Here is a 19870-nt window from a genome sequence, read left to right on the forward strand (position 1 = left end):
TATATTTGATGACAGTTTGGCATCATTTATTAAAAATTAAAGACATCTGGCAAGATGACTGCTGTGCAATTTGGTGAAATTCACTTAAGCAGTTTTTGTGAATCTTTAAAGGTTGTTCAGCTTTAACAAATGGTGGCAATATTTGACGACAGATCAGTATCAGTTGTACCTGCTTAAATGTTTTGCCAAATATGGTAAAATTTTATTCCATGTTTTAAAAGATGTCTTTTAATGGGTTTTCTAATCTCAGAAGCTGCAGCCTTATTTATGGACAAGCCAGGATCTTATGAATAAATCCAAAAAGGCTTTCATGCCAAGATGCTTTATGTCAAGTTTGGTCAAATTTTATTCAAGAATACTGGAAAAACATTATTTAAAAGTTTTTCTTATTTTCAAAACGGTAGTCATATCTGACGTCAGATCATCATTTGTTCAAATTTTCAAGTCCTCTATGCCAGAATACATTATCAAATTATGTCCAATTCTGGAGAAATCCTCCGTAAAACAGCTTCCTAGTTTTCATGCTATGATGTCAAGCTTGTATAATATTTGGAGAAATCGCTTAAAGCATGTTTCGTTTTTAGAAACAGTGGCCTTCTAATTTTTTTAACAGTGACTATATTTGAAGGCTGATCAGCATCATTTGCATAAATCTGAAAGGTCTTCCTGCCTGAATGATGCTGTCAATTTTCAGCATCTTTTTATAAAGTATTTTATAGGACTGGAGGGGGATTTACTATTTTTAGTAATGATTGCCAAGACTGATAGTGCATAGGCATCGTTTGTGCAAATTTGGAAGACTTTTATACCATGATGCTCCAATGCCAAATTTGGTCAGGATTAGTCTGGGTTTTTTTTAAAGTTTAAAAAAGCAATTGCTGACAGATAGACAATGCATCCAGGGCCATTCCATAAGCTTGGCCATAAGGTAATAATACCACTAAAAAAAACCAATGCTAACTGTTCAAAAAGAAATTCACAAAATTCAATCTAGAACCATTTCTTCTTTTTAGCTGTCAAGTGTTGAAACCATCTAACAAAATTTTTAAATGCTGCTATGGCCATATTGGCTGTAAGATTATTCGTTCAGGACCTGCTAAACAACAATACAAATCTTGTTATGCAAATATGGCAAATCTCTTCAGGAAGATTTTAAAGATGGCCATCATGGGAGAAATATTTTATACAAGATTTACATCATTTTCATTTCACACCAGCTAGATATCATATGAAGTCTTTAGGTGAAACCCCCATGTCAATACTTGAAGCAATGAGAACAAGAATTTCAAGATGGCTGCTACACTGTCAGATCGAAATTATTTTCATTCAGGACAAACTAGACACATAACAAGTCTTCTGTTGAAAACCCAATATAACTTTCCATTTCTTTAAAGAAGTGATAACGTGATTTTCAAGATGGATTCCATTTTGTAGGTCAGATAAGCACCATTTTCATGCTAACATAAATTCCTTTTCAATACGACTTTCATTTAGGAATAGCATTAACAACATTTTCATGATGACTGCTATTGTGTAGCAACCCCAGTCAAAATTAGTCTTCATATTTGCATTTTAATGATTGATTCTTAAGGCTCATTCAGACCTTTTCACAACAGTTTCAATTTTTGAAATATGTTGATTAGTTCATAAGTTATGACTATTTGAATCTTAGCAAAAATAATCTTTTCAGTGAATTTGTTCCATATTTAAATGTATATTTAATTCATTGAAAATGCAGGCCTTACAGGTTTAAAAAAAAATATATTTCCATGATAACTTTGGATCTAAAAAAAGATATCTCCATGGAACTTGGCAGTCTTATTGCATTTTTCCTGTAGAATTCAAATATCTACAGTAAATTCAACTCTGTCCACTATATTTCAGAGTAGGAAAGAAAATAAGGGGTTAAAATCTTTATTTTTCTTCTACCAGACAATTCACATACTGGACAACATATTTCTTAACAAGTCATTTAATTCAGAAGAAAACATTGGCATACATTGTTAACAGTTCATCAAATTTCCTATGCTGTGAGAATGCTTAATGACGGCCATAATTTAGACATTCTGGAAGCATTCCAGTCGCTATGACAAATTCAGGCTTAACTTCCAGAACATCGTCTCTGCTGGGCCATATAAAAACTCTTGATTTCCTACATGGTGCCATGAATTTAACTATCAAATTATTATTATTGTCACTTTTAATTTCATGAACACATCCAGGGTACCAAGCATCCTGGTATGTTACGATAACATAATCATTTTCCTTAAGCTGGTCTAGAACAGGCAACTGTTGACACAAATGTACCCAGTTCATCTATTTCACTTTCACAGAGTTCATCATGTTGTCTGGACAACTCATCCTAAAAAGCCATACTGGTCTACCAAAGATTTCTTCAGTACTTTAATGTCATTACATATATATCTATGAAAACCCAACAATACATGGGCCATACAATGTAAGTTTTAAACAGACTGTTCGTCAATGTCATTCTCACAACTTTTTAACATGTCATCCCTCCACTCATATAAAACAGCCATCTTCTCATTACTAGCATGATCACTCATTGTGAATGCAAGCTTAGCAAGGGAAATGACAATAAAATCCACAGTAGGTTGTTTTCTGAATACTTTGCTTATGTCGGCTATTTCGATTAGGTGAGTTTTTGTTAACATCTGTGATGATTTTGGCTGTTCCTCTCGAAACATGGGTGAATCCCAGACAGGCAATCTCACCGTTGTCTAGTGTTACTTCTGTGTCAATTATTTTCTGTTTATACCTGGTAGTCCCCTCCCGATTAAGACCCAACTGTCTAATTTTCAGCAATGTATTCCTTCACAATGAAATGTCCTTCATCTATTATTGTTTGCACCACTTTTTTCAAAAAGTATTTCTGATACAACTTCAGTGACAGGTGTTACTTTCTCTGTGGCAACTTCCAGACCTGCCAGCTGGATCACACACAACCTTAGTTTATCACTGTAAGTTCCATCTGTATGTTTTGTTTTGATTTGACTTTCTTTCACTTCAGTCTTCAATTTTATCCTGTAACTCACTCACCATTAGGTCTTTTTCTGACAACTTATCAGTCAATGTAGCTAGTTTCAAATTTGTCTCTTTTTTATGTCACATTTTTCATTGCAATATCATATTTCATTTCAGATATAGACTGTTTCAAGTTGAAAATTTCACTTTGCTTCTGAGCTTACTGTTTGATTTTTGAGCAGTTACTTTTGGAGAATTTTCATTTTCCATTTTTTTTGGTGAATGGTTGATGCTGCTCTTGAGGATGCTCAAGGTCTTTTCTTAACAATTCTATTTCCTCAATATGTTTGTGACATTCACCTTCCACTTTGTGAAGCTTTGATGTTGTATTTTTGTTAAGTCGCTGAAGTTAACGAAAACAATGAATATTGATTTTTGATGTGTAATCTCTTTTTTTTACTTTTTTTTTTACAGATGAGTGACCGATTCAATTATTAACTACTGAGTCTAGTTTTTGTGTGTACTGAACTTCCTGGTTTTTTAATACATGCAGTTTTCTTAATTATTTGTTGCACAAATACTTTTTCATGTTCCACTGTTTTGTGATGTCATTTTCTGTTTCATTTTCATTTTGCATGCCAACATTTTTAGAGCTGTAATACATGGCAAATGAACTTCACTGATTTGACATGCTGTGTCTTGACTCTTCCTCAATGCAGCATCTGTTTTCTGTCACATATGAATTTTTCATTGGCACTGTTTTCTTGAATTCCTTCCCTAGAAGTTCATTAATGTTTTTTTAAACCTGGCATTTTTTTTACTCAAGTTTTTTTCTTCTGGTCAAGTACACTATTAACTCTGTTGGAAAGAGTAGATTGGTTAATTGACTGACACCCATCATTAATGATAGCGTGTCGCAAAATTCAGCAAATGTTTGATTATTTTTCTTACAAAAGTTGAAAATTTCAATCCCAATTCCATCTGACAGTATGTCTGCTTTTTTTTACAAGATCTGAAAGATACTGTATCAACACTTATTCCTGCCTTTTGGCAGTAAGGACCAGGAAAATCCATACTCATATTTCTATACTAAAAATGAACAAAAAAAAGTGTTTTAGGTACAATTAAATAAAAAACATATTTCATCATCTAAAATTGCTGAGCAGTAATTTATCATGGTACTAAACGTCGAATGGTAAATCACGTTTTTATACTCTATTCGTACCATCAATCTTTGCGAGTTATTGGTTGAATTTCGTTTACATAGATTTCATTCTAATATTAACATGTTTTAACATCATTTGCATACAATAATTTGGCATTAATTGGTATTTAGATGAAGAAAAGTAAACTAAAATAATTTGAGAGTAAATCTGTCAAATCTACATACATGTCAACATGAGGACGATTATTTATGATAAAACTAATGCTATATTTCACAAAATATTTAATAAATAAATAAATATACAAAATAATTACTTACCAACACAAAACATTCTAACAGTATACATATATCACAGCATTTGCCTTGTTATCACCGATTTTTCACATCAAAGTTATGTTTATCACGAAACAAATATGGTGACTTTGCCTGCATGTCTTATGATGTCAACTTGGTGAAAGGCATACTTTCAAAATTAAATGTGGGTACTTAAATATTTGTTTTGAGAAACAAATTTGGTATCGAAAGAAAGACTAGAAGATGTATTTTGTAACAATATATTGAAATATGTTTGATGAGTTGAAAACAATTAGCAAGACTTTAGGGACTATTTTCTCAGCACAGGGTCATCATGTGCAGATTTTCAAAACACCATCAAAGACGTCATTCATTTCCCCGTTCAACTGAAAAATACCTCATCAACATTCATGAGGCTCTAGTGACCCACATTTGCATAACAAACAATGGTGTCAATTAGCACACATATTAAAAAGCAATTAACTGAGAGCCATCAATTTTGATAACTGATTGATAATTACATGACCATATGGTTATAAAATAAAACATACATATTAATGAAATTTATATGCATTATATAATTTAAAGCCCTTTTAAATAAAGTTTATTTCATAAAAAATGTTTTTATCAGTATTGATTTTAATACAAATTTAGTGCACACAGTACAAGAAAAAGATTTTCACCAGGTTTACTGATACGGAATAGGCACTGTCTCGGGTTGCTATATGGTGGTCATATCAGAGCAGCACCATTTTCATTGAGGACCAACTATAAATAATAAGAAGTCTTTTGGTGAGAACCCCATGCTGGTATTACAATCCATTCAAGAGGAGTAGTGATGACTTTTAAGATGGATGCCATGGTAACCATACTGGACATCAGTGAAAAAAACATCTCAACATGACCATCCATGCAGAAAAAGTAGTAATAACAGGATTTTCAAAATGGCCATTGCGTCATCCATACTGGATACCTGAGGGGCACCATTTTCTATCGAAACCCATGTCTATGTTTTTACGTTCAGAGGGAATAGTGATAACAAGAGTTAAAGATGGCTGGATGTCAGATCAGGATTATTTTTATTTAGGGCATCAAAATTTGTTTTAGTGAAAGCCCTATGTCGATACAGTCAAACCCGGTTATCTCGATTACATCGGGGGTGTAAAAAAATCGTCGACATAACCGGGTCCCGAGATATCCGGGTTCATAAAAACCGGTAATTTTAAAAATGTCCTTGAGCATTACTCCTGTCTCTTGCTGGTGTTTACTGGAATCCCCTCCCACTGCATGTTACAATAAAATAAACAAAACGCTTAATTGATAATAAAATGAAATGAACTAACCTGGTGTTGTTATCATTTATTCCTTTTTTATCATCATAAGTAATTTATTAAAGAAAAAATATATCTATGAACTCCTTATATCACATGTAGCGTATGCATCCATTACTGTAGTGTGCATCACTTATGTCAGATAACTCACGACGCATTTTTATAATTGATGTGAATATTGAAAAACAAATCATGTTTGGTTGTACTCAGAGGTTTGAATATGTTATCAGATTGAAAAATGGATCAAAGAAAATCACAAACGAGAGAGTGAGAGAGAAACATCCACCGATTGCTTTCAGGCACCCGCCATTCACGCATAACGCGGTGTTAGGTGCAAAATAACCAAGATTGTATTATATCCAGGTTAATATATGACAGTATCTCGCAGATAAAGATCAATAAATGTTTTTGATAGGTCTTCTCTCCCCGTTGACTATAAAAGCCAGTCAAATAGCTGGATGACAGGTGATATCTTTACCAGCTGGTTACGCAAGTTAGATCGCCACTTACAGTTTGAAAAACGAAAGATCACATTGATAATAGACAACTGCCGTGCTCACCCACGTGTAGAAGGGTTACAAGCAATCACAGTGTATTTTCTTCTTCCCAATGCTACCAGTAAGCTTCAGCCACTCGACCAAGGAATAATTCAGGCTTTTAAAATCCATTATCGGAAAGCTTTAGTTTGCAATTATTTGCTTGCAGTTGAGGAAAAGCGATCCTATAAACCAACTCTGCTAGATGCCATCATGTATGCCCGTGCAGCTTGGAACAGTGTATCGCCGAAAACCATTCAAAACTGCTGGTTCCATTGTATTTTTCCGGAAATTTCTGATGAAGAATTTCACCAGCAGTGTTTAATTGCACAAGAAATTAAAGAGCCTCAATCAGAAATAGGTCTTGAAGCGATGGCTGATGAGATTGCGGACTCCATAGGCGTCGAATTAAGCGGGTCCACATGTTACTTCGGACCGAAACTTATGCCCGACATAACCGGGTTATCGACTTAACAGAGGTCGAGATAAGCGGGTAAAAAATAGCATAACAAAGAAGAATTTTTTCGGGACCGGACCAAAACGCTCGACATAAGCGGGTTGTCGAGATAACTGAGGTTGAGATAAGTGGGTTTGACTGTATAACCATTTTTTTAATAGAAGAAGCAATAACAAGAATTATAAGATGGATATAGTGGCGACCAAGAAGTCTTGCGGTAAAAATCCCATGTCAATATGATTTTACATAATAATAAATCTGAAATCAGCTCAATTTAATTTTACATGTACCAATACCATCATTTCCACCCTCTTCTTGATAATTAAAGTTATCCCTCATCCCCACCCCTACCCCCAGGTTGACTTGGTTATGCAGAAGGAATCCAGCAAGCTCCTCATCCTGCATTTCGTAAGATGCATACAAGTTACATACCTGTAGGACAGAAGAAAAATTCTGGCTGGCCCAGATGCTCGAAGACTTCATTGGTGATGGATGCTTGGGCATGGGCGGATGACTGGAAAGCACTTTTATCTATTTCACTCAGTTCAGGATCAATGTCGTCAAACAACAACGCAAAGGCATTACAACCAAAAGTAGCAACCTGTAACATAAAGCAACATAATAACGACTTCAACTTTATTCCATCATCTTACAATATTCTATAGAACACACTCTAACACCAGATGATTACATGGCAATGGCAAGACACAAACTCCATGCATAATGCACTACAAGGAATACACAAATGCTCAACTATAAAGAACAGGGATACCACCACCCTACCCACCAAATATTCAAGCCTCTGGTCTGTGCTTTTCTTTGACCCCTATTCTGCACTTTCGGAAATCAACCCTCTGCCTCCCTAAAATATGTCTAAAACTTTGTTGTCCATTCATTCCATACAATTTTGAGCTATATATGCAGATTTAAACGATTTTCTCTGGTCCAACATTTATTTACTGGCAGTAAGTCCTTTAATACTGGCCGCCATGCATAGCCTATCGTGTGCTGAAAAATGGCGTTAAACCCCACAACAACAACCTTGGTCACAAAAAATGCCCCTCTGATTCATCAAGTAACCCTTCCTTTGCCTAAGTGCCCTTACCACAAATGCTATCACTTTTGTCCCTTTCTCTTAAGAAATTCCTAGTCTGGGGCAATGAGACATGAAGTATTAATCTCAAAAACATAACCAACAATGTGGAGACAGAGTCTCTGGTTGGGTCAATGTGGGTATTTAAGAAAGCTTGTCAGTAGCTTCCTATGGGTCAGTGGTTCTCCACTGGTTCTTCCTCCACCAGTTATAATGGCAGCCATGTATAGCCAATCATGTGCTGAAAAACGGTGTTATCCCACTACACAAGATCTTGAAGACAAGATAGCATTGCTGATAATGACACCATCAATCTCAGATAAAAATATATCTATGTCTCACGATTCACTGGCAAGACAAGAAAAACAAACAAGGTTTTGGTGATAATCCATCTGACACAATCAATTTCATTAAAATTTCTATTGCTGAGAAATAGTTTTAAAATTTTTTAAAACTCACCACAATGCATGAAAGTTCAAAGTGCATTTATTTTACTACATCCTTGGTTCAGTTCAATTTCTCTTAGACGAAATCCTATCATTTCTCATCTCCCTCTCTCCATCTCCTACCCCAGAGGAAAATAAATTATAAAACGATATGGGTCTTTCCAACAGATTGATCTACATTATTTAGCATCTTCTTAATATTACAAGGTATGAGAGAAAGTTTGCCAGTAGCTTCTCATGGGTCGGTGGTTCTTTCCGGGGTTTTCCCATGTTCTTCCGCCACCATTAATACTGGCCACCATGTATAGCCTATAATGTGCTGAAAAATGCAGTTAAACCCTACAACAGCAACATATTACAAGTATCAAATGTGAGCTACAAACTTAGACCTGGTGTGAACAGTTACAAATGCTAGTCTTTTCAGTGGAATTAGCCCTAGAATGTGCCATAAATATAAAAAATAGATAGTAAGAGTACTGTGAAACAACTCAAAATATGTCCACAGTTATGAATCTGCTTACATCTGGAACATTTTTAAAAATGTATTTCCACAGCTACATACCAAAGCAGTTATTACTGTGAAAGAAATAATGAACAGTCTAATAATCAGGTGCCACAACACTGCTAAAAGATGTCACTGCATGATAAACATGTCCCTAACAATGACAAACTTAGATGAGTGGCATATATTCATTTAATCTGTCAACAGCTCATCCCCACACCCTTTGGATTCAGAGATACAGAATAGGCTTGATATGTCTTCCTGTATGTTTCAAGTGAAAACAAATGAAGGCAGCAGCTGAATGTGGACATGAACCCTCCCATCTTTTGGGGTGTCCTAGTCACCCCCCCGTCCCTGACCAGTTTCGTTACTATTGTAACTCATCAGAGGGAATAATAAGGGTTGATTTGTTTGCTCAAATGATCACTTTGTTATGTGTGAGGTTTATATACCCCTTTGTTGCCAATGCAGTCGCTGGTATAGCCGGTATAGCTATTTGTAAGGTCATGTGACTAGTATTGTCTGGACTTACAGATGTATCATCTGAGTTCCGAAAGAATGTGGAAATGAACCCTCCCATCTTTTGGGGTGTCCTAGTCACCCCCTGTCCCTGACCAGTTTCGTTACTATTGTAACTCATCAGAGAGAATAATAAGGGTTGATTTGTTTGCTCAAATGATCACTTTGTTATGTGTGAGGTTTATATACCCCTTTGTCGCCAGAGCAGTCGCTGGTGCAACCGGTATAGCTATTTGTAAGGTCATGTGACTAGTATTGTCGGGACTTACAGATGTATCATCTGAGTTCTGAAATAAACCATTGTCTCGTAGCCCTGTTTTTTGGAAACTGAGAAATATTATTGAAAGAGGGGTATAAATAATGAAATGACTAGCAAACTCTTATGAATTTTTATTTTGATTTACAGAAACTTAGTACTATAAAGTTAATTTCTGTAATGCAAAACATAATACAGCCATGCTGTTATATCAGACAAAGAGCACTTCAGTTTATGATGAGACTGGTCTTCTTTTCTCTTGAAGATTTTTCTACAGTCACTGCAAGATATTCTGATACCAAAATATGTGATTTTGATGTTGTGCTAAAGATTGGAAACGTTTAAATTTGGCATCGCAGCACACACATTGGTAATTCATTTTGATGTGAAGCTGTTGCACAGCACAATGATTGCATATAATTTGTGACACAATTTGAAGCTGTAGCAGCATTTTGAGGGTATTGATTTCATCAGAAGAGTGGAATATTCCAGCATAATGACAAATGGGCCAAAACATCCTCATTTGCATGGGAGGGAAAATAACAACAAATTAAGTTAAAAATTACTGAAATCCGATTTAGACCAAGATTAATCCCAAACGGCTGTAGAGTATGTAATTGGTATATCAAAATATAATCCTATAAAAACCATGCAATTATTACAGGAATCAAGAATCTGACAAACAGCAGCTGAAACTTTGCCACATAATGAAACAGCACACTGACAACAATATTAGCCAAATTTTAAAGAAAATCAAGCTGCACACCTGGTTGAAATTAAATAATCACTGTTCCGGATCACTGCCATCTCACCTCTGTCTGCATGGGTTTGATTCCAAGGCTCGGCTAGCGTGGGTACATGGGAAAGCCTGCCAGTAGCTTCTCGTGAGTCGGTGGTCCTTCCCTGTGTTTTCCAGGGTTCTTCCTCCACCAGTTATACTGGCTGCCATGTATAGCCTTGGCCGCCATGTATAGCATCTTGTGCTGAAATATGGCATTAAACCCTAGAACAACAACTATTTGGAAACAAAAGTGGGTGGGTCTGATAATCAAAAGATACATTTCCATTACACTTCGATACAGAATGCAGACCAAAGAATTCACCCAAGGTTTTATATCAAACTGCATATAATTTTAATTAATAAAAAGTCCCCAAAATGTATGCTCCCCACAATTCTTCACTGGCTTCAATTTCAATATCAGACGCCTATAAAATCAGACCAAAAGCTAATCGTAATTAAGGATTTATTGTCTCTAAATGAAAACAATTGGATTTGAAAATAAGGGCTTGTAACTCCGCCAAGTAAACACAGATTTTTGAAAACTCAACCAAAGTTTCTTCAATATCAACCTGCATAATAGGGTTGAACTGAAATTCATTCATACTTCAGCTAGCTACTGTGCAAAAATTGAAGTGGCATGGATGGACAGAAGGAAGAATAAAGATGGAAGGACTAACAGACCAGACTTAAATACCAACCCCATTTTCATTTTCAACAAATACTTGGGAGACAACCAAAAGAACTGACGCTGACATCTGATTTTGGGGGCCCCGAGTGCCTGAGTGGTCTAAAGCGCTCTCTGTTATGGATCACTGCCATCTCAAATCTGTCTGTGTGGGTTCAAGTCTAGGATTTGGCCAATGTGGGTATGTGAGAAAGCTTGCCAGTAGCTTCTCGTGGGTTGGTGATTCTTTCCCGAGTTCTCACGGGTTCTTCCTCCACCATTAATACTGGCCACCACGTATAGCCTATCATGTGCTGAAAAATGGTGTTAAACCCTACAACAACAACATCTGATTTTGCCCAGAGCCCCAGGTGGATGAGTGGTCTAAAGAACTTGCCTTTACCAATCATTGCAATCTCACTCTGTCCATCTGGGTTTGAATATTGTGCACAGCTAATGTGGGTATGTGAGAAAGCTTGCCTGTAGCTTCCTAATGGTTGGAGGTTCTTATTTGGGTTTTCCAGGACATCCATATCAGTTATACTAACCGATATGTATAGAGCCTATCATGCACTGAAAAATGTCATTAAAGCAACAATCAAAAAATAACAGCTCAACTCATGTAAAAACTGCATCAATTTTGCAAACTGTAATGGATAAATGACAAAAAACTACCTTTTGATAAAAGCTAGTGAATCAAAGGGTTTACACTGAACAAAAAACCTTAGATATACCAAGGCACAAAATACTAAGTTTGTAACAAACAAATTTATAAGTTTTACATAGGCAAGACCAGATCTCATGGCTGCTAGTCTGGAGTAGTCTAAGACACCTGCTTTTACAGATCACTGATATCACACCCGTCTGCATATCACACCAGTCTGCATGGGATAGAGTATGTGAGAAAACTCGCCAGCAGCATCCCATGAACTGGAAGTTCTTCCTCCACCAGCATACTGGCCATCATTTGTTAAAATATGGCATTAAGCAAACAAATAACAAAAACTTGCAAATAAACACAAACTTTACCAATAACAACTGAGATAAAAAGCACACATTTGTACAATTAATTTATTATCAAATAACTTATTTGTACCTGTTCCAGTTTTCTTTTAAGGTACTGCACATCTTTGGCACTAGAGAAAGAAATGTCCAGCCCTGGTGAAATGGCATATACAAAGGTTACGTTGTTTTCCTTTGCCACCTTAATCAAGCTTGTTAAATTCTCTGAAAATAAAGAGATCTGAATGTTCAAACTGGGTTTTCTGAAGAATGAATCCTAAATAAAATTATTCATACCCTTCAATGTGTAGTAGGAAGCTATTCTGCATCAAGGCTACTGAAGTATTTGTAGATATTTTACTTCTTTTGGGATAATATATTCTACTTCTTTATAATGTGATATTATAGTACCATAAACAAATTCTCAGATATATTAAAATGCAGATATTTCTTCCACAGAAAATATGGTTTGTACAGCGCTTTAAGGATTATTTTTTTGCAAGGACTGCCATGACTTTTTTCAGACTTTGTATTTTTCTTAAAAGAATTTAACTTTCTCAATATTTTACTTCATTTTCTCACTGCACAAATAGGTACAATCATGAAAAACACATAAGTAAATATTATACTGTTATTCTTAAATTTTTTTATGCCGAACCTGCCAATCTAACAAGACCTCAGCATGCATGCCAACCACTGATGAGGAAAAAGTGTAATCCAAGTGAACAAAAAGAGTAATCCAAGCAGAAAAAGAGTAATCCACATTTAACATGCTAAAAATTCAATGAACAATGATTTATTTGCCCCTCTGGTCTTTTAATAGCCTTTACTGTATCAAGATGTAGCACTTTTAGCTTCAGAAAGCAACATATTATTATGTTGCATTTCAAATCACTTTGTACCAGCTGAGACCATGAATGTTTTGCACACCAGTAGAGCACTAAGTACTGGGTTACAGAGCCTGGATCTGAATTCAGTTTTATTTTTGCTAACTACACTGAACAATCTCTCACAATCAGTATTTGAATGGTAAAGAACCAAGATTCCTTTCATAACCTGACAAAGAGGAGGAAATTCTTCCAGTGATTGGATCTTTTAGCTGGGAAATAAGGTGCCATTGTACATCAACTCTATCTGCATTAAGTTAATTGTCAGGTAGAATGCCAACTTGATACTTCAGGAATTCTCCTTTAAGGTGATCCAAGGTAGACAAGGGTGGCAATAGAAAAGGATATCTCTTGATAAAGAATCTAACACTTTTAAAGCTATCTGACTGTCTCTCATTTACTTCAGCAACTGAGGCACTTCATCTCCATATGGGAATCTCTGGAGCATGTAATCACAGGCTGTAGCATAATAATTTCTAACATTATCATAGAACATCTTCACAGCAAGAGAAGAATTGTGTTCTAGGAATTTTCTTGCTTCTGTAACCAACAGCAAGATCTTCATTATCTTTCTGCTTTATTCTGTCATGAAAGTCTATATCAGTTAAAACCTTGGTCGATGAAATGATTTCTGGCTTAAAAAACCGTATTAGCAAATCAGACAACTAGTTTGACAGAATCTTGTGCATAATATGAATGTATGGTTCTTCTTTCTGTAAGACAACATTTGCTGCATCAAACAATGGAATGGCGCTCTTCATAAACAAGCAATACAGCTTTGTAACTGGATTATTAAGTATTTGAAAACCATCTCTCGCTTTGATTCTTCCAAACAGTGAACAGATTCTATTTCTTTCTGTGACATCTTAGCATCCACTTTGCTAGTTTTGCCCTTAGAAGAGTGAGAAGATACAGTATGCTTTGTACTCAATTTATCCTCTGAAGAACCAGATCCAGTTGGTGAAGTTTTCTGTCACATGATTTATCTTTCACAATCTTGGTCCGAGCCTGGAGGCCCTCAAGCTGGATAGATAAAGGCTTCTCAAAAAAAATTCCATGGATTTAAATTTCTTCCTTTCTGATAACCCATCCTCTAGTCCGAGTTTCCTCTGACCCATGCCACCCCATTTTTGATATTTGGACACTGAAGTTGGGGTGTTGGATCAGAGTCTATTCCCTATCGAAAAGTTGGAATTTGCAGACACCATTTGGTGTCAGCATAGGGTAGCCACTTACTAGCCGGCATAGCAAACTTGAACAACCATTCATCAAGATATACCTGCATGAAATCGATAGGAATATGATTTATTTTCTCAAAAATCGTGTGCACAGCATACATGATGTCTTTAATCTAGACAAGACAAAAGTATATCGTTGCTGAAATTTTACCTGGATCTTGCGATTTGCATTCCGAGTCACATTACTATACAAATTTCGCAACCTACATGTCAATGACATCAGAGGTCATATAGTCAAGTACCTTAGTATTGGAGTTAGTAAGACAGCTAATTTGTTTTCAAGTGTTTCTCCACATCAAATTTATGACCAATATTAAAATCATTTCTGCACAGCCTGCAATGGGGATGCTGCTGCCTTAGAATGGAACACTGCATTATGCCATTCATTTATTCATCTTTGAATCTTTGAAGGATTCAATTTTGTCTTTTTCTGATCCATCTGTGAAATTATTGGAAAAAACACTTGTGATCTAACACACACAACGACTAGAATCCATCTGAAGACTTTTAGCGCCAAATATTAAAATTCTTTTGACACAGCCTGCCATGGATGTGATGCTGCCCTTGAATGGAATGCTGTATTAGTTCATTCATGTCTTCATCTTTGAAGGATTGTTATTTTTTGTTGCGTTTATTTTTTGCCTTTATCTGATCCATCTGTGAAATTATTTGACAGAAAATATTTTTGCTCTAACACATGCATCGACCAAAATAAGACTTTTTAGCACCAAATACATATAGACTGGTTCTGTACCAAATATGAATTAGAACAAAGAATCTGCGAGTAAAGATTAAAAATTAGAAAACCAGTCTGTTCTCTCCTCACTAAGCCATACAGCTGCTATAAATAGAATCCAAGGTCAAAAGTTTGAAAACAGAACCAGCATGTTTCTTGGAAATAGGATAGCTGCTATAAATAAAATATAATACTGTTAGGAAAGCGCTTGCAAGTATACAGACAAGCTTACTCTTATATCATGGTTATGTAAAAGCCATCTTTTCTAGAATACGGTCTGTAGGATTAATGGCAAGTTAATAATAACGAGAAAACAAATTGATTTTTTGGGGAAGGTGGATGTACCAAAATTGTGTAATCCATATATGTTTAAGAATAAGGCATAATTTAGTGGCATGTATGTCTCAGTAAGACAGTCATTTCTTTCCAGAAGATGTACGTTTTCAGTTAGGTTTTCATGTGCTGCTATTGTTAAGGTAAAAACATCAATTTAAAAGTCCACAAGTGTGATTCATGCAGCAACAGTAAACATTGTGTTCAGTTCAAAAGTTTGTAAAGTTTACCTGGACCTTAATTACCTCCAGTAGTTTCACAAACTGCAGTTCCAAACACTACAGAGCTCAATGGCTCCCAACTTGTCATAATTCTTATAAAATTCCTGCCATTTTCCCCAAGAATCATAACATTCCCTTTCATTCTTCTGCACTATTAAAGCTTTTAAAGAAGTTTATTATTGCTTTCATCCTCATATGTTGCTTGTTGGACACCATTACTAATTCCACTACCCTTTGATTTTTTGTGAACTCTTTCAGTAATCAAAGTACACTGGCATGTATTTTTTTTAAATGCCTTCCCTAGGTAGTATTTATGTCAATATTGAACAGTCCTTAATGATTAATAGTATATGCATACTTGTTTCCACTGAATGTTTGATATAAAGCACACATAAGCAACCTTAAATACATGTTAGAATCACAAAAAGTGAATCTCACCACCCAAACTTCTATTGCATGGGTGAGGGGGAGTACATCACAGTGCATAGTAATCAATACTTCTTGATATCTGAACCAAATTCACAAAACCATGGATCTTTCAATGAAGGATTAACACACAAACTGAATTCATTCATTTCAATGTATTTAAATCCTTACCAGCTTCCTCCACAGAGTATGGTTCTCTCCAGTAGGCCCGGTGGTTACAGTCATCTTTTGGTGCATACATGTAGGTTGTCAGGCTCATTTTTTTCATCCTATGATATAATAAACAGCAATCATATATTACTACATGAAGCACTTTCTTCATTATTTCTTGCTCAGACAGATAATGTCTGTGGTAAGACACTATGTATATGATCACATGATTTTACATCAGCCCGCATCATATGGTCCCACTTTCAGTACGTCTTTAAATTTAGTTTAGAGTTAAAACATCTGATAGGCCATCTTATATATAATCAAGATTTCTGCCTAACAGCTAACAGGATTCTAAATGTAAATGTCATCAAGTACATATATGTTTTCTTGTGAAATCTAAATTAGCACTTGTACTGATTTAAGCACAGACTCCACTCCATGGGCCATTTGTGACCTTAAAAATGTGCAGAGCCTGCAACTCTAAATATTCAGATTGTGTAAGATTATTTTGATGCATGCAGCCAATTTCATATAATGTTTACATAATAATTAGTGGAGATAAACACTTACTTTCTGACAATTAAATGGATATAATTTAAAAAAGGGAAATTGATGAAGATTTTACAAATTTAATGAACCTGTTTCACAAATTTGAGTGTACACAACACTCCTCGAAAAAATAAAATAATGAAAGAATTCATTGATAATGGAATATTTCACAGGGGACTTAGTTTTGGCTTGTTTTCATACTGGATGGATTCTTAAATCTGCATGATCACTTTAAGTGCAAAAGAAGCTGAAATAAATAGTTAAGATATATTAAAACATGATGACAATTAAGTTAGCACAGTTCTGTTCTTGGTTATTTAATTTTCAGTATCAACAACTTTGTCTACCCATCCATTTTTCTCACCCATGCGACAGAGAAATCTACTCATTTTGCTAACCATACTTTTCTTGTCTCAGTCTAGTCATCTCAGACCAGTCGTCTCAGTCAAGGTGTCCACGTGCTCAGAACTACTTTATAAAAAAAAAGAAACCCTTGTTGTCTTCTGCTGTGCTTGATGTAGTTGTACTAAAATCAAACAACAACAACAGCAACAAATATATAACAAAAACACAGTAACTTAAGTTAAATCCATCTTTGAGAACAAACCATACAAAAACAATTCTCGAGAGACAAAGACAAACGCATATGATGTTGAGCTTTTTGGTATTATACTTGTTCATTCCACACAGCATGGTCAATTTTATCATATTTGCAGGCCTAGCTCAATACATTTTTAAATCAGCGTCATTAAATGTAGCTAAAGCTACCTAACAAGTTTTAAATACTTCATGTGAAACAAATTATATACTGTTAGCTACATTTAATGATGCTGACCTGAAAATGACTGTGCTACAGATAGGACGAAATTCTCAATGCTGTGTGAAATGAACAATATAACAGAAAACACTTATCCATGCATATATACTATAGACCTATACACTTCATAGCCTCCCTACTCTCTTAACATCTACGGAAAACTTAGTAACAGCCAGAAAAGTGTTATACAAAACATGCTTTTTTATAATTTTGTTAAGCCATCAACACTGTGCCCCGGCTGAATCAAAAATATACCTACAATATTTAATGACAAATAATACACTTACCAGCCAGAAGGAATAATTTATTCGTCAGCACATTAATCCATAAGCAAATTTCACTGTAGCACTTGCCATATTTCCAGGACAGAAAATTAATAGTCAAAGAATCCATGAACTTGAAAGTTCAGCACATGGTTATCAGCTAGAGTCCATTTTTGGAGGGTCTATTATACACGGGGGTAATTTTACAATCAATATTAAGGACAACACAAGTATGTCACACACAGTTTCACCTCCTCCAAAGAAAAGAAGTTATATATGATAGTGACACAGATCTCTAATTACCCATGAACAATCAAAAGAAAGATGTTACTCTTCGTTACAGCTTGTACTAAGTATAACTACAGTAGAGCTGAGTAGCCAATATCTTTTTATTATTTATAATATAACTTTTAAAAATTGGAACTTATGAAAATAAAACAGTTTCTTGTAATAAATATTAATTATTTATTGTCAATTTCATATAACATCCATATATTAAATGTGATAATACCTCATTATTATGCGATGTTTTATGTTATTTTTCTTTGCTCATGTGTATAAACTGTGTACTTCAGATCCAACGGTCACACCACAGCCCTCATTAACATATTTATATTAATGCGCCGCACGTAAACATTGGACATGAACACTAGTGCAAATTCTTTTTACTTTAAAGGAAAATATTGGGTGAGAAAAATAATCTATGTTGGGGTTTGGACTGAGACAAGGAAATCCCAGTCGTGGGTTTATATTATATACAAATAATACAAACCCTTGCCTGGGATTTCCTTGTCTCGGCCCAAACCCCAACATAGATTCTATATGTCTATATACATGTCTGTCTTTGCTCTCACTAACTGTATCAATATGCTAACACTTCCTTTTTTTGTCATCCACATTATGATATGTACCATTTACATTTTTTTTTCTGACACCTTTAATCATCAGGATATGGTTTTGAGGTGCCAACAAAGCTAAAACAAAAACGAAAGTTCTTTACTTATAAACAAAACACAACTTCCTTAAAATAATCCTGAATTTGTCTGATCTTGTTTATATACTTTAGTTCTGATATTATGTCATTTTTGGAGCAAGGTCCGATCTCCCAGCCATAAGTTTGAATTTATACTTTCATAAAATTTGTCATGCCCTGACAACACATTCAAACCGTCATTTTGTTCCCAACTAGTCCCAAAATAATTTTTCTGAAAAGATGTGACCAGACACATCTGACCGTATGCAAGTTGATAAATCGCGCAGCCTACCAAATCATGTGACATGACCACCAGTTTAGCTCTGACAAACATGCAGTATCTTGCAAAGACAAAGGTTTCAGTATATGTGATATGTTTACTAAAAATGTTTTTGTAATTTTCTTAAAAATGTAACATTACAAACATGCATAAATTATATCAGAAGACAATATTTATATTGAAAATTCAGTTCGTATAGTAATAACCTAAGTGTTTTATCTCAGTAAATAATAAAAATCAATTTTATAGCTGCTCAAGAACTTATTCAAGTAAAAGGAAATTCGCTCCAAAAGATGTTATGTATCTTTTCGTAATTAATTTTATCTGGCCTATGTGTATGCTGCCTTAGAAGTAAATAAATTATAAATTAATAACAAAATCATAACTAATTGCTGTTTAGGAGTACTCTGTTGTACACAACAATTTTAAAGCTCATCCATGTTCGTCAATGATGTATGTTGATGTAAACATGTAAATGCATGCTTAATATATAGGAGGATAATCATCTGAAACCACTGCTTTTGTATTTCATTATTATAACATTTTTGTATTCCCTCTCCTCCTTCAACCAATGAGAAAATAAAAAGTCACTCAAGTGTCTGAAAGATCAAGATGATAAATTATTATTTTTGGGACAAGCCAACATTAAAGGGTAAATTTTCAATCCTTAAATTAATGCAGTGCTTCCTATACAGGAAAAATAATATACATCAAAGCCTGAAAGTTGGTGGGTTCTCAACCCATATTCTAGAAACTTATATTTTTACATTTTTTTCTTCAAGCCATCAACACGACATACTTTTCTACATACTTTTGCAAACAAACGTTGTAATTGACATCAGTTGTTTCTGTATTCAAATTATTTATCCATCAAAGTTTTGTATGTTTCGGGAAAGCAATAAATCTAATTCCTCCATTTAGACTATCTGGATATCAACTATCCTAATTATAAGGCTCCCACGG

At 34.9% G+C, this 19870-nt stretch overlaps 1 protein-coding gene across 1 annotated transcript in view; it reads right to left on the reverse strand.

The window, feature by feature from the left end:
* The window catches only part of LOC149795759 (protein O-GlcNAcase-like), a 59445-nt gene that overhangs the window by 32183 nt on the left and 7392 nt on the right, over positions 1–19870 (reverse strand). The window contains exons 3-5 of the mRNA XM_089965665.1: positions 16044–16141; positions 12126–12256; positions 7201–7369 (exon numbers count right to left, since the gene is read on the reverse strand). Of these exons, the coding sequence (XP_089821791.1) occupies positions 7201–7369; positions 12126–12256; positions 16044–16141 (398 nt within the window). The remainder of the gene's footprint in view (positions 1–7200; positions 7370–12125; positions 12257–16043; positions 16142–19870) is intronic.

Source organism: Sinohyriopsis cumingii, chromosome 7 (assembly GCF_028554795.1).
Source record: "Sinohyriopsis cumingii isolate HCF-2022 chromosome 7, ASM2855479v2, whole genome shotgun sequence".
Lineage (NCBI taxonomy): Eukaryota > Metazoa > Mollusca > Bivalvia > Unionida > Unionidae > Sinohyriopsis > Sinohyriopsis cumingii.